This window comes from Aspergillus candidus, assembly GCF_002847045.1.
Source record: "Aspergillus candidus strain CBS 102.13 unplaced genomic scaffold BDW47scaffold_9, whole genome shotgun sequence".
Classification (NCBI taxonomy): Eukaryota; Fungi; Ascomycota; class Eurotiomycetes; order Eurotiales; family Aspergillaceae; genus Aspergillus; species Aspergillus candidus.
In genome coordinates this window covers 90,547-104,209 of record NW_020194014.1, presented here as the reverse complement: position 1 = coordinate 104,209, position 13,663 = coordinate 90,547, and the positions used below count along the sequence as shown (strand labels likewise).

The following is a 13,663-nucleotide window of genomic DNA, read 5'->3' as shown; positions in this document are numbered from 1 at the left end:
TCCCACCCATCTCGTGTCGTGAATAGAGAGAGAGAGAGAGAGAGAGAGAGAGAGAGAGAGAGAGAGAGAGAGGCCTGAGCTCTCCTCTACTGGTTGAGACTGATTTTCCAGAAGGCGCTCTGGAATGTGGATGTTCGGTGGAGGTCATTTTTGCGATCGGACGTTGATACATCATACTGGCTGTCAGAGACCCTTGCCCGAAGTAACGGTTTCCGTTGTCGCTGGAGAGAGACCGCACTACAGGGATGGATGATGGCTGGATGATTGATGGATGGAGGCCTCTAGCTTCAATTGACATTGACTGATTGACAGACAACCTTCGACCCACGGCGATCTAAGGAAACCACAACCGCATCTTGGCTTGGGTGAACGACGGTGGGTACTGAGTATTCCACTCCGTTTTTATCCACTTTCTGGCGTATTTCCTTCCCATTGGAATGTAGACAGAAATTTTATTACAATATATATATATATATAAAATTTACAACACATAAAATAAAACCAAAAGAAATAGAAAAAGAAGAAGAGATATATCGACATTTCTGCCATCTAATCCAGGCAATAACAGCCGACTTAGCAAGAAAGTTTAATCCCTTCTTTATGCTGGACGCCGCCCAAATACGATCCCAACACGAGCATCGGCGTCCCGCCCGTTCCAACCGGCCACAGAATAGACCAGATGCACTCCGCGCTGCAGTGCGCTGTGCTGGGCCTCGGGAAGAACCCACGGTCGAATCCAACCAACAGGTGACCTCCGTATCACAGGGAATATGGATGCTCGGCCTTCTTACCGGTGGACTTCTCACCTACTAGCCTTGTTCACTCCAGGATGGGTCCAATCAGCTACCTCGGCTGAGATGGCCCCCTCGCATTGGGACCTACCTAGGCTAGCGGAGGTAAGGGTGTGTGTAGTGGTAGGTTGATATTCGGCAGTTAAACAACTGCTAGCTGCTCGTGGCCTTGTCCGTGGTAACGGGGATAATCTAGAGGAATCAAATTATACTCTGAAGTTCGAACATGGGCACATCACTCGTGCCGCACCAATTGTCCCTCCTAGGCTCCTACCCACCTAGTTAGTACCTACTTCCTAGACCTACATAGCGGGCGATCTAACATTGCTAAACATAGCCGGGTCCAGCATTGGCTATCCATATGCAAGACCTTCCAGTTCTCATTGGCCAGAACCAGGTACAGGGGTGGAGAGAAACCCCTCACTGGCACTGCACCTATCTTCGGAATCCCATCGTCGAAAACCATTTTGGATTCGTTGAATCCATCTAGAGAATAGAGGGGGGTGGGAGCGTCTTGTGATTCGTCGCAATACAATGAGATGCATTGCCGGGCCTACAGTAACCTGGGGGTTCCCGTCAGGTGGTAGTAGACTTAGGGTCACTCTGCACTGTCACCACACCTTTTTTTTTTTTTTCCAACACGAGCTAGTAGTTATGGAGTGGTAGCTTCGTCCGCAGTTTGTATGTGTGTTGCTCGGATTATTTATTTTTAAATTATGCAACCCACGAGTTGGGAGGACAGGGATGGGTCTGGTAGGACTGGGACTATGATGCGGTGGCACAGGGTATATACAAGAGTGATAATAGTAGGGCTAGACGTACTGATGAAGTCATTCTCTTCGGAAGTGAACAATTGCCACATCTTTCCCTTAATATTGCTCATGCTATTGCTATGTGGTCATGATGACCAGTTGAGAGATGATAGGAAAAAATACATAATAAAAAGAAAACATAGCAAGGATCCAACACCGAAGAAAAAGGTAAAGCAGGGCGCTGATCCTTGCGGGAGCGACAGGATAGGATAGGATCAGATCAACCTCCCTCACAGCAGTTAGGTAATCTGGTCTTCTTTGCGGGATGGACTCCAGTGGGTTCCAGTGGAGGCCAATCCATCATGGAGGATACGCATCGGCAGGGACCAATGATCAACCTATGCCCGAGTCAAGGGAGGGTGAAGGAATAGCGATACCCCACTCTTCAGCTTCCATGCTCCAACAATGAATTATTGTAGTATTTCCGAGTTTATACGGAGCACGGAGTAGTTTGGGTAGAGTTAATTTTTATTGACATTTTCTCTCGTCTTCTTTTTACTTCTTTACACCGAGTCAAGAAGTAGGTTCAAGATCGGAAGGCCGAGGTACACTATATTAGGTAGTTTCCATAGTCCGGAGTACTCCGTAGATACTAGCCCTTCTCTGTGGTCTGCAGACGAGTTAACGATCGGTTGCATTACCGACCCTACACGATCAGCAAGTTTTTTCTAGTCTCTTCATAGTAAGAGTAACGTAGTAAGTACGTAGTGTATACCAAGCGTGGCGGAGTTGACAGACTGCTTGGCTTAGTCTGTCCAATTCGGCTGGCACCGCCCGATGGATTTGAGCTTGGTTATGGAAGTTGGCCGTTCGGCCGTTTATCCTGGACCGAATTGACCTCCTAAACTGTACCTGGTTGTACCACGTTTTGATCTCAACTGGGCAGGGGTTAGGTTTGGAGTCCTTCAATAACATTCAATAATCAATTATGGATATTCACTTCTTTCTTTTCCCCTTTTTTTTCTCCTTTTACTCCTCGTTTCGATAAGAATTACTATTAGTTAACCATCCAACTAGTGTCCAAGAAAGATTGTACTATAGAATAGCATCGGATCGGCGAATGCTCGGGAAGGAAATCTACCCGACACCCGTGACCCCGTGGGCCCTAACAAACCAATTCGCCCTCGCCACCGTCGTCAAGACCAGACAGACCTTGATTTTCCTTCCCTCGCCCGACGCCAGGGTAAAAAAAACCCCCATTAATCCCATTCCAGTCTAGTTCAGACCATTAACCTCTAACCCCCGGTCCAGCACTAGGAGCTCTAGTTAGCCAAGTGGATTGTCGATGGAACTGTGGAATTATGGATCCCATGAGTCTGATCATTCCCGAAGGTATCGGCTACTCGATTCGGTTTAGGTCACGGAGATGTCCAGCTGAATCGGTCAGTTACCATGATTTTGGAGTTTGCTCCGTGACGAGCCGTTCGGACAAATTCCGCGGTGGATATATTCCTTATGCATTGATCTATTACTTAATTCGTGATCCGATATTGATTGATGGTAGATGGTATGATGGTTATCCACGTGTGGGTAAGTGGGTGGGGTTGGCGAGGCAGTGGTCAACGATGTAGGTAGGTAATTATGTACCAGGTAGGGACGGGCAGCTGGCACCCACGTTTTTCAGCGGCGAGCAGAAATGAAACCGGGCATGGGCTATACACCGGAGTCGCTCGTTCCGAAGGTTAGTCTGGGTTAGGTAGACAGGCAGCCAGGAGTTGATTATCCGGCAGGGGAATCCGAGACGACGAGGTCAATTTTCCGGGACGTGCGGAGGGCAGACGGAGTACATACTGTACATAGACTCGGGTACCTACTTTTGTGCATCTGCCTGCGTTTCGCCTGTGGATGGATGGACCGAGGTCTCTCGTTTGTCTTTATTTTGGTTACTGATCTTGCCATTAGGAGTATTCTTGTTGATTAGAGTTAGGACTGTGTGTCGAGCCCCGAATGAGATAAACCTTGCTGCCTATCTAGCTTAACGCTCGAGGCAACTTATCGGTTGAGATTAAGAAAAATCCCCCTTGCATATCGCATCCACACAAGGGATTCGATAGAAATCTCAATAAAATATAGCTTTCAGATAAAGACATGCAAGAAATCAAATCAATCAAAAAAAATTTAATCTGTTGATTAATAAATGAGTGAAGAATGAAATTTAATTAAACAACCCTCGCAGGGTCTCAACGCCCTCCACCCACAGTGCGCAATCTTTAATCTTGAACGTGACCATGTGAGATTACTCCGGAGCAGATTGTGTGACTTGTGCATTGTCTGCCTGCCTGCCTTTTGTTACAGCGCATCGCATCGCATTGCACCCCACTGTATGCGCATGCACAGAGAAAGCAGGGCAGGAGGATAGATAGGCAGTCTATGCACGAAAAACATACGGCTCGCAGGAAGGATTTGATCCCTCCCCCACGATAATAACTGGCGGTTGTCTCCAACTATAGTACTTCTGAAAGGTACAGAGGTACTAACATGTGCTGTCCGGACTATGAGTCTATTGGTGCGAAGGCGATATGCTTCCAGAATACTTATTAACAAGGTCCTACAACTCCCCACTTCTTGCCCCGTTCTGATCGGCACGTTTTGGGGGGGGGGCTGGGGGAGGGGGATGGGATTGGGAGATTGGGCGGTTGTCGATCAGTTTACTATCGCCGATGGAGACATGTCGCTGTTTCGTTCATCCTGGACGCATCCTGGTTGTTTATTTTTTGTTTTGTTGGTTCGGTACTTTCTCTGGTCGATTCACATGCTGGGATACCACTAGGTGTTGTACGTTTGATCCCATCGAGGTACTATAGATCCATGTCTCCAACCGTCATATTCGGAAATGAAGACCGTTAGAGTAACCCGTGTCTACTTACAATTGTACCATAAAATCCAACGACCGACTCCGCTATTGATCGCCCCCAGAAAATCAATCCACGACAGCCCGCGCTAAACTAAACCCAACCCTGGGGCCACGCCGCCGCATTCAAGCAATGTATCGAAAACCGCAACTGTCTCACCATCTCAAGCTACCTACCTAATCGACCAAGGACGCAGCACACGGCAATCTCCTCCGCCCCCTTCCCCCTTCCGCTTCCTTCTCCAATGATATTTCGTTTCATTCCCGAAATCCATTTAATGTGACGGGGGTACTGGGAAGGGTACTGCTCGATCGTCGTCGCTAGTCACTATCTGGGTATAGTATAGTCGAACCGGCTCCGCGTCACCGCGCCGATCGCTCAGCTTTGCTTGTGCTGCTGCTGCGCTGCGCTGCAGATACGAACGGATCAACGGCGTTGTATCATCTATCATCAACAGGGGGCTAATCAAGTTGGTTGATTTTGCTATGTGGTATGCAACGATGCTGTGCATCGGGTCGATCTGGGCTTTTTTGCTGCGTGACGCTCGTCGATCATTTCTTGGGCTCTTGGTTGGTTAGTATGGGATGACTTCTCTCTTCTAGTATCTTTGAGGGATATATGCTATCATGGACTTAGCAAAATAAAACCCATCAAAGATGAAAACCCTGTCCTAACCCGTTCTTCAAGGTCGCAACACTGCGATATTATGGCGCCATTAGTCGGCGAGCAAGCGAATTGCTTCTTCCCTGCAAGTGATCAACAACAGTAACAACGGTGATATACATAAGTTTACGGCAATAGCCTTACTAAACTAAAAGGAAACGGGAGACAAGAAAGTCAAATAGACAAGTACAACGTGGATGGGCAGAATGAGATTTTAACAAACGTGACGTCAGACGCGGGCTGTCTGTCTATCTGTCTGTTTGCTCGGACACATATGGTACATGATTTATGGTATTTAGTGGAGATTAGAAGTAGCTGTTGTGGGATTGCATCGTACTCTGTAATAGATATATCCTGTGTTTGCTTCATGACTTGGTAAATGTTTCTAGGACTCGATCTTTGGTGATATATATAGTAGCTTCGTGGGCTACCCACACCATTTTATGTGGATGGTTCATCGGGGATCCCAGCTGATTATTCTTTTATTCTCGCATCTAGATCATATGATTTTATAAATATAAGGTGTTGGAGCAATGAACATATATAATGAATTGTTTTATTATATCTCCTTTCTGTCGTTTCCGTTTTGGGGTAATGATGCTTCAGCGATAGTACTATTAACCAGGTGTCGGGAAGAAAAATCAGAATTTTTTTTGAGGTATGAGCATTATCTTCGAAATATATATATAGAAGCATGTCTCTATAACAGGGACGACCTCCAATTTTACCCCAGTAGATGTCAGTAGTAAAGCGATCGGTTATGTGCACATAGTGATGTATGTTTATGCCATCGGAATCATATTCAAACACTAGCAATTCTAGCTAAATTTCGCTGCACTAGTAAATGCATTAGTTAGATATAAAATTTCACAAAAAGTCCTTCACTGCTTGAATCAATTCCCAACTGGCGATCGTCAATGTATGGGAGATAACACCGATCTGGATATGTAACTCGGAGTCCTTAGCAGTAGGCATGAAGAAAAGGGAAGAGACTTACCCTCTTCTTTTTCGTTGCCAGCCGGCATTTTTCCAAAATAGCAGAATTTTTGTCTGAAGTTCGTGCGACTGTAATTGCGCAAGTGTCAGGTTGAGGTGGTGGACAGTGGAAGTGTAGAAGAGCGCTCTTAGTTCTCAGGATCCGCTCGGAAAACATCATCGTCATGCCAGATCGTTGGAGATATCTAGCAAAGCCATGTGTCACAGTTGTCGAAGCTGCTTTTCCATCGGCCATGTTGACCATGGAGACTCTCAGGGTCTTCGCAAACCAAAACCAACCTCCACGCTTAATAAACAGGATGAAGTAGATATTACATCGTGATGAAATCATTCCAGCACCAGCAGAGCTCCACCATCACCGGTCACATCTAGATATTTCCAATGACGCTCTGTATGTGCTGGAAGAAAACCACGTTAACATGTAGTTTCCCAGCGACCAGCATGGCGACCACTTCTTCAACCAGCGTGAACACTCGAGGCGATTCAGTGTGTGGGTCAGCTGTCCAAGTTGGGCATGCCGCCCAGTCTTGGATTCCGGACTGATCAGGTTTAATACCGTGCTCATCATAGGCTGCATCAGCTGCATGTACTGAGGAGATAATATGCAGGTTTTATTGACGATACTGTGAGGGGGAAGACGTAAGATTGGCTGCTTGTTCCACAATGTGCCCGCGCTTCGTCTAAGAAAAGCGAGACCGAGCATGGCTCCAGAGAGATCCTTTGCAGTTTGAAGGATTATCTCCGGTGACTGTTTACCAGTGCGGAACATTTTCCCAATGCGTTTAATTTCACTCACTGTGGCATATTTCAGATGTAGATGAGTGCTCCAACTTGACTGTTTAAGTTGGCCGGAATAGCCACAAATACCCTCTGGTGTCTTCTCGAATGGTGTTCCGGTTTGCAGCTAGTATGAACACTGCCCATTCAACAAGTTGAAGATTGCCACTGTGGGGCCCCCAAGGTGAAGACGTCACTAGAGACTTGGTCAATCGACGGGATATTTTAAATTTAAGAAGATGACTTACGTCTTGAGCGTATCATTGTACCGTTTTGCCTTGCGTTCACGAGAGGCGGAGAGAATATCACTGGGAAGAATTCTCCCCAGCTTCAGGACGTCACTGCGGACTTCGGTAAACAATTGATAAAAAACTCATCCCACCTTTGCACGCCGCAGCTGCCTTGTAGTTTCGTGCCTGTCGAAGGACTTGAAAGTTGGTACCTAGTCCCAGAGGAAATTTGCTCCGTCCTTGATCATCGCCCTGAGTAGACAACACCACCAGCTCTAGGTAGGAAATTGCTCTTCTATAGCTTTGGCATGGTCCGGTTTGAGGTGAGTCCAACCGGTTTTCCTTCTAACCTGTTTGTGTTCGACAAGGTTGGTAAAGCTGGGAATATCTGTAGTGTATCCATCAACGCTAAATATAGCCGAATTTTCCAGGTTAAGTTCCACATTCGCTTCAGTGTTCTATCGAGAAAGAAACAGAAGACTCGCTGTGCAAGAATTGTCGGTAGTGTCCAATGTACCAGTCCGGGTTTTCAAAGTGGTCGGTAGTAGCATCCAGTTTGAGCACTACTTTTCTGGGTAGATATTTATCAATAAGAAAATCGCCGGACTTGGCTTTTCTAAACGCAAAGATGTAAAGTTGGGCTCTGAGTTTGCCCGCCTCTGTGAAATGTTAGGCAAACTCTCGTCTCACCTTACGGCCGGCATTATAGAACGCTTTTCGGGACTGACTAGAGTAACGACTGCCGTCCATAAGTCTGATACCGACCCGATGAAGGCTATATCGGTAAGAATGCCATGCACACTCGTGGCCATTTTGTGGTCAATCCCTATCTCGGTGCATGGTCTATAACAGCCAGAGGACATTGGTAGATGGCATGCTGGCAAAGACCAAAGGTAGGTGCCCCGGCTCATCTGTTCGACTTCAAGACTCTGTCCGGCTTGATTCCAAACCATATCTGCGGGTGGGGAGAACCATGACAGTGAGACACTGGCCCTGTTGGTAGTTGACAAAGTAGACACTGCTGAGAACACGCCGCTGGGCGCATCGTATGATGTTGAGATATCAGCCACGTTTAGCCTGATTGAGACACCGATCCGATATTTCGCTTCAGTGGTTGCCATCTGCAATAACTGTGGTTAGCAGAGTCTCTCCTATCGTACCTAGTCATATATGGAGCTTACCAAGATAGCTGGCCAAATAGATAGTGGAACATGTAGAGGTTTATAGTTTTTGCTGTATAACTCGTTCGATAGAAGATAGAATTTGGTTTGGTATTTGTTGTCGACGATCATGGCATATAAGATATATGGTTATTGCCACTCGAACACGACGATATCATGTCGAGGTACAATTCATATCAAGCCTAACCTCAAGTGCAGCTCTGGTATATAGGTGCTCTGGTATATAGGTGCAGTGTCTGATCTATCATGCCACTTTTGGACTTTGTAAGTAGATCTATGTACCGTAGTAAGGAGAAAAAAGGAAGGAGATTGGTAGCGGGAGACTACTTGTATAACAGTTTAAAGTCTACTTAGTTGAGCATTGTGTGGTGTTTTTGTAATGTGGCTTAGGCTGCAGTGATTGTTCTACTATGCAATGGAGCTGTTGTAGGGACTGCTTCAATGGAGTGATAGAGTGGCTTGGTGGAATGTTGTTGCTTGCTATCACTTGATTCGGGGTCTCAAACAAGTCAATATTGGTTTACTTACTGCTATACTGATCCTGTGATCAGATTTGATTGATGGTCAGTGGTACCATTTCATTATGATGATCAGAATCCCATGATACAAACACTAACAATAGACATGATATGCAGCGTGGATGAGCCTATCTCATATCTCTAAAGAAACCGCACTGAGCAAGCTGATCCCCATTTCTAAACCATAGACGCCAGGCAGAATCAATAAAAAACCAACAGTCATCAAAAGACAACCGAACTCTCCTCCACCGTCCGCCCATAACAAAGCGGATACAGCCTCCCCCAAAACCGACACAAATTACTATGATTCTCCTTCTCAGACACCATCCACACCGCAAACGCACACTCTGTTCGAAACGGGCTCTCGCTGCGAAACTGCACCACCTGTACCCCCGTCAGCTTGGATTTTCCGTCCTTCAACACCACCCATCCACAATCATCAAAACACACCTCATCATACTTCTGCAGCGCCTGAAGATACTCCACCGACAGCCCAAACAGCTTCAGCACCTCCTTGCGCACCTTCCTCGCCGCAACGCTATACACCCGGTTGAGGTCCTCCCGGGCCAAATGCTCGCGGTCTCCGACGGTGATGGCCCCGGGAAGTTTCCACCGCTTCCGCTCGTAGATGACCTCGATGAGGCGGGTGAGGACGTTCGCTTGCCAGGTGATGAGCATGTCGCTGGGGAGGGAATGCATGCGCTGTTCGAGCTGGATCAGGTCGAGGCTGAGGCGGAGCGTCCCCGTGCGGATCTTGAGCATCTTGTGCTCTAGGTTTTGGTTGCTGGTGTGGAGGGCGTCGAGGCTCGCGTTGTAGGTCTGCGATGGTTAGTATTAGTATTATTGGGTTTATATTTCATATGATTGGGTTTGGTTGAGTGGTTATGCTTGTTGATTCTTCAAATGAAGTGACGTACCCTTAAGACGGACTCCGATGGCTTTGCTGCTGTTTTATCTTGCGATGGGGTTTCCCCAGCGCGGTAAAAAGACATTCCTGGCCCATACATCTGCACGATATCGGCCATGGCTGGCTGGGGAAGAGAATAAGATAAGTTCTACTGTCGATGAATGGAATGCTATGCGACTGCAGGGTAATGCTGTACGCTAGGAGACACTGGCATGCTGAGGCTGGAAGGCCTGAGAGGATGGATGATGTCTGTAGTTGGGTTGCGGTGTTGATTGGAAGGGGCTACTCGGGGGAGGCAGAGAGATTTTTGCTCTTTCTTTCTTTTGGTTTAGGTTGTTAGGGTACTTTCCCTCGGGGTTGGTAAATTCATCTGATTGGGAATGGAGTTGTTCGGTTTATAGTCGCGAGTGTTGTGGTGCTGGTAGCTCTTGTCTAGGAAAATTACTTTGCATGTCATCAGGAAAGGGATGTACTGATAAGTTTCCCATCAACCACCTCGTTCAAGATTCAGACCAGTAAATCCATAGGCCAGCTAGACACTAAACGTTTTATATGACCAGCATTATCATTCCTCACAGCATTGTCCAAACCAAAAAAAGTCTATCTTCACACATGTAAAACTGTAAATTATGTACTGAAATCACAGCTTACTAGCCGACGACTTGCCAAACTCCATCACCAACTTCCCAAACTGCTTACCGTCCTTCATATCCTGGAAAAGGCCATCAAGGCCCGCAATGTCGCTAAGATCAGACCGTACCACGCGATCGACGACAGGATGGATCTTGTGGGCGCGCACGAACTCGACCATCTCCTTGAACTCCTTGCGCGAGCCCATGGTCGAGCCGCGCACGTCGATGTTCTTCAGGACGGCCTGCATCAGGAAGGGCATTTTGGGGGAGACGGTCATGCCGTAGACGGAGAGGACGCCGCCGGCCTGGTCATCATCAGTATTACTTTCTTTTATCTTCTCCCTCTTCCAAAGAGAATATAACGAAGGGGAATAGGCTCACCTTCAATAACTTGGCCGACTTCTCCACGGCATCCCCACCTGCACCATCAATCACCGCATCAAAGTTCTTCTTTCCCTGCGGCAACATTCCCAACAGCTTCTTCTCCCAGCCCTTCTCCTTATAACTGACGCCACCGCGAGCCCCCAGCTCAACCGCCTTACGAATCTTCTCTTCACTCGAGCTTGTCACATAGACATCAGCCCCTCGCGCGACCGCAAAGCGCAGCACCATAAGCGCCACACCGCCGCCAATACCCGTAAGAAGGACAGCAGCGCCCTTACCCGAGTTGCGCTCACCAGCCTTCACGACCAGCGCCCTCCACCCAGTCAATCCCGTCAAGGGGAAAGCAGCGGCCTCAGCATCTGACAGATGCTCAGGGGCCTCCTCGACCTCCGTCTCCTCGACAACGAGGTAATCCTGGAGGGTCCCCTTGTTGTAGAGCTTGGTGCCGCCCAGGATGCGATAGCCGCGGGGGTCCTCAGGCCCATCGGGCGAGTCGCGCCATCCGACGCCTGGGTTGATGATCACGCGCTTGCCATGCCAGCGCTGGGGATTGGAGACGTCCGGCCCGGCGCCGACGACGGTGCCGACGCCGTCGGCGCCCATGGGTACATCGAAGGTGATTCCTGGGTAGAGGTGTTGGCGGAGGAAGACGTCGCGGTGGTTGAGGGCGGCCGCGGTCATGCGGATGAGCAGTTCGTTGCCTTTGGGGGTGGGCTGGGGGAGGGTTTGTAGGGAGAGCGGGTAGTAGACTTGGCCGGGTTTGCCGTCTGTTTTTTGGAGGAAGATTGCTTTGGACATTTTGGTTGTATCTTCTTCCTTTTTCCTTTTTCCTTTTCCTCTATAGTGTTCTTGTATTGTGAGGGAGTGTCTTGTTGATTGTTGTAGAGTGAGTAATAAGACAATGGATGAACTTGAAGGTTGAAGGTGTTTTGTTCTCTTGCGGGGAGAACTCGAGCTTTATCGATAACCGAGGATGGACGGCTTCATAATGTAATCATCACAAGACTTGAGCATCTTTCCTCTATGACATCCCTCCTTCACCCATTTATTGTTGTATTCTTTTTTTCTGCAATATGATATATACAGCTTTGTCAAAACATTGACAACCCAACCGTGGATTCATTTCAATGTGAGGTGCAAACAGCACTTGACGCAGCCAACCTCGGTCCAAACGGGCGAACTATCAGGGGTCGATCATTATGACGCAACTGGCTGTTCCTGTCTGAAGCTACAATTGATTCTCCATACCATGTCTCATATTACAAAACACTACCCACAAGCACATATTCAAACGACTAAAATAATCAAACGCCGACCTCTTCTAATACATTACTAGCACAGATGTAATACCTTAACATCAACGTGCCGGACAATCACACCCACCCGCACCGTCCAGTCCAGTCTCGTAGGCACAAGCGTCTACGGAACAGCCCACCCCAGCACCACAAAATCGATCTAGTCGACTCCCAAGACGACCATTACCATAGCTAGGAGTCTGCTCACAGTCAGGGCAACAGTCGATGCGACGTCCCGAATAGCAGCAGCAGCAGCAGGGGGCAGACGAGGAAAAAGAGGGGGAGCAACAGCCATCGCAGCAAGCAAGCTCGGCCTCCTGGTCCCCCCCCCGTTCCGGCAAAGAACACTCATCGCACCCATTACAGCAATCGTCCACCCCCGACGTAGCGTAGAGTTTTTGTTCGCGACGTCGTCGGGGAGGGCGCGTGTGCGATCTAAAGCTAGAAACAGAGCCAGCACCGTCAAAGGTCTCCGCTAGACCTTCAACGCGGTAACGAAAAGGCCCCCCCCTCACACCACGTCGCTCCGCGCGTGCCGTCGCGCTGACTCTCACGCCGGCTGGGGGAGAAAGGCTCGAGGAACGCCGGTAGGAGACGCGAGCGGCGGCGGCGGCGGCATCGACGTTGAGGTCCCTCCTGTCTGGCCCGGGGGACCTGCGTTGGCGGGACCAGCTGTAGAGAAGGGGGGTGATTCTTCTACGGGGAGGTTTGCAGAAGAGGCCCATGTTGAAGTATGAAATATTTTTCTTTCTTTCTTGTTCTTTTTTTAATCGGTCACAATGGAGGACGGTGGAGTGAGATGGAAGCTGTAGTATGTAAGTAGGATGGGGAATATGGAGCCATGATGGGTTTTACGGGGAATATATAGATGACGGTGAACAATCAACCATCATTGAAGCTTCTGATGGATTCATCGATGGTGATTGAGCCCCATGGTCAAACCAGTATCAAACCACTGAGCATCAAACGCGGCTTGTATGATGGATGCCTGAGGTATGGGGTGGTTGTGGGGGCTGGGGTTGGCATGCATGCATGTATATGTATGGCAAACCAACCGTACGGAGTATCCAGGAATGAATTAGGTACAAAAAAACAAGGGGAAAAAGATAGCTCCAATATCAAAATAATGAAGCCCACAAATCAAGAAAAGATACATCTATATCTCTTTCTTTCGCTTGATGTGATGAATACCACTGGTGTATGTTGAAAACAAATGAAGCGTTTGCGGCCAAATCGATCTGTGGAAAACAACACTGGAGGAAAGTAGCTTATAGCCACGCACCATCTGGGGAAGACTCTGCAAGATTTCTTTGGAAAGAACTCTATCTGTAGTGTCGGTAGTAGGATAGGAACAGCTGGATACATCCACCGTGAAAAAAGACCCTGTTTGAGGAAATCGAACTGCTGCACTACTGCGAGATCCTCCCTTGAAGAGCTGCAGATGTTGTGGGTTTTGTGTGGCCGGGGTAAGTCCATTGTATTCAAGTGGTAATCTGACACACGAATTGGGGGCTGGCAATGCCAGTCGCATGCAAACAACGGGTTATCCCTGTGTATTGTAACTTACCGAGGCAAGGTCGCAGGTAAGGAATCAATGAACGTGGAAGTAAAACCCACCGGCCATC

General features: G+C 48.1%; 4 protein-coding genes across 4 annotated transcripts; 1 reads left to right on the top strand and 3 right to left on the bottom strand.

Annotated features, from left to right (window-relative positions):
- Positions 1 to 567: 567 nt before the first annotated feature.
- BDW47DRAFT_101524 (uncharacterized protein) lies at positions 568 to 958 on the top strand. Its single transcript, XM_024811671.1, has one exon. It carries the CDS (start codon positions 601 to 603, stop codon positions 811 to 813), a length of 213 nt encoding a protein of 70 aa, XP_024674184.1. The 5' UTR covers positions 568 to 600; the 3' UTR covers positions 814 to 958.
- Positions 959 to 9,042: 8,084 nt separating this feature from the next.
- BDW47DRAFT_115997 (uncharacterized protein) lies at positions 9,043 to 9,845 on the bottom strand (the record flags this gene model as incomplete). The annotated part of the gene is made up of 3 exons (XM_024814869.1): positions 9,043 to 9,204; positions 9,271 to 9,639; positions 9,738 to 9,845. 3 exons carry the CDS (start codon positions 9,843 to 9,845, stop codon positions 9,043 to 9,045), a joined length of 639 nt encoding a protein of 212 aa, XP_024674183.1.
- Positions 9,846 to 10,227: 382 nt separating this feature from the next.
- Positions 10,228 to 11,635, bottom strand: BDW47DRAFT_101516 (putative alcohol dehydrogenase). The gene is made up of 2 exons (XM_024811670.1): positions 10,741 to 11,635; positions 10,228 to 10,664 (listed from the first exon to the last, which is right to left on the bottom strand). The coding sequence occupies exons 1-2, from the start codon at positions 11,539 to 11,541 to the stop codon at positions 10,368 to 10,370; spliced, it is 1,098 nt and encodes a 365-aa protein (XP_024674182.1). The 5' UTR covers positions 11,542 to 11,635; the 3' UTR covers positions 10,228 to 10,367.
- Positions 11,636 to 12,100: 465 nt separating this feature from the next.
- On the bottom strand, positions 12,101 to 12,763 carry BDW47DRAFT_115995 (uncharacterized protein; the record flags this gene model as incomplete). The annotated part of the gene is made up of 2 exons (XM_024814868.1): positions 12,101 to 12,508; positions 12,593 to 12,763. The coding sequence occupies 2 exons, from the start codon at positions 12,761 to 12,763 to the stop codon at positions 12,101 to 12,103; spliced, it is 579 nt and encodes a 192-aa protein (XP_024674181.1).
- Between the last annotated feature and the right edge of the window lie 900 nt (positions 12,764 to 13,663).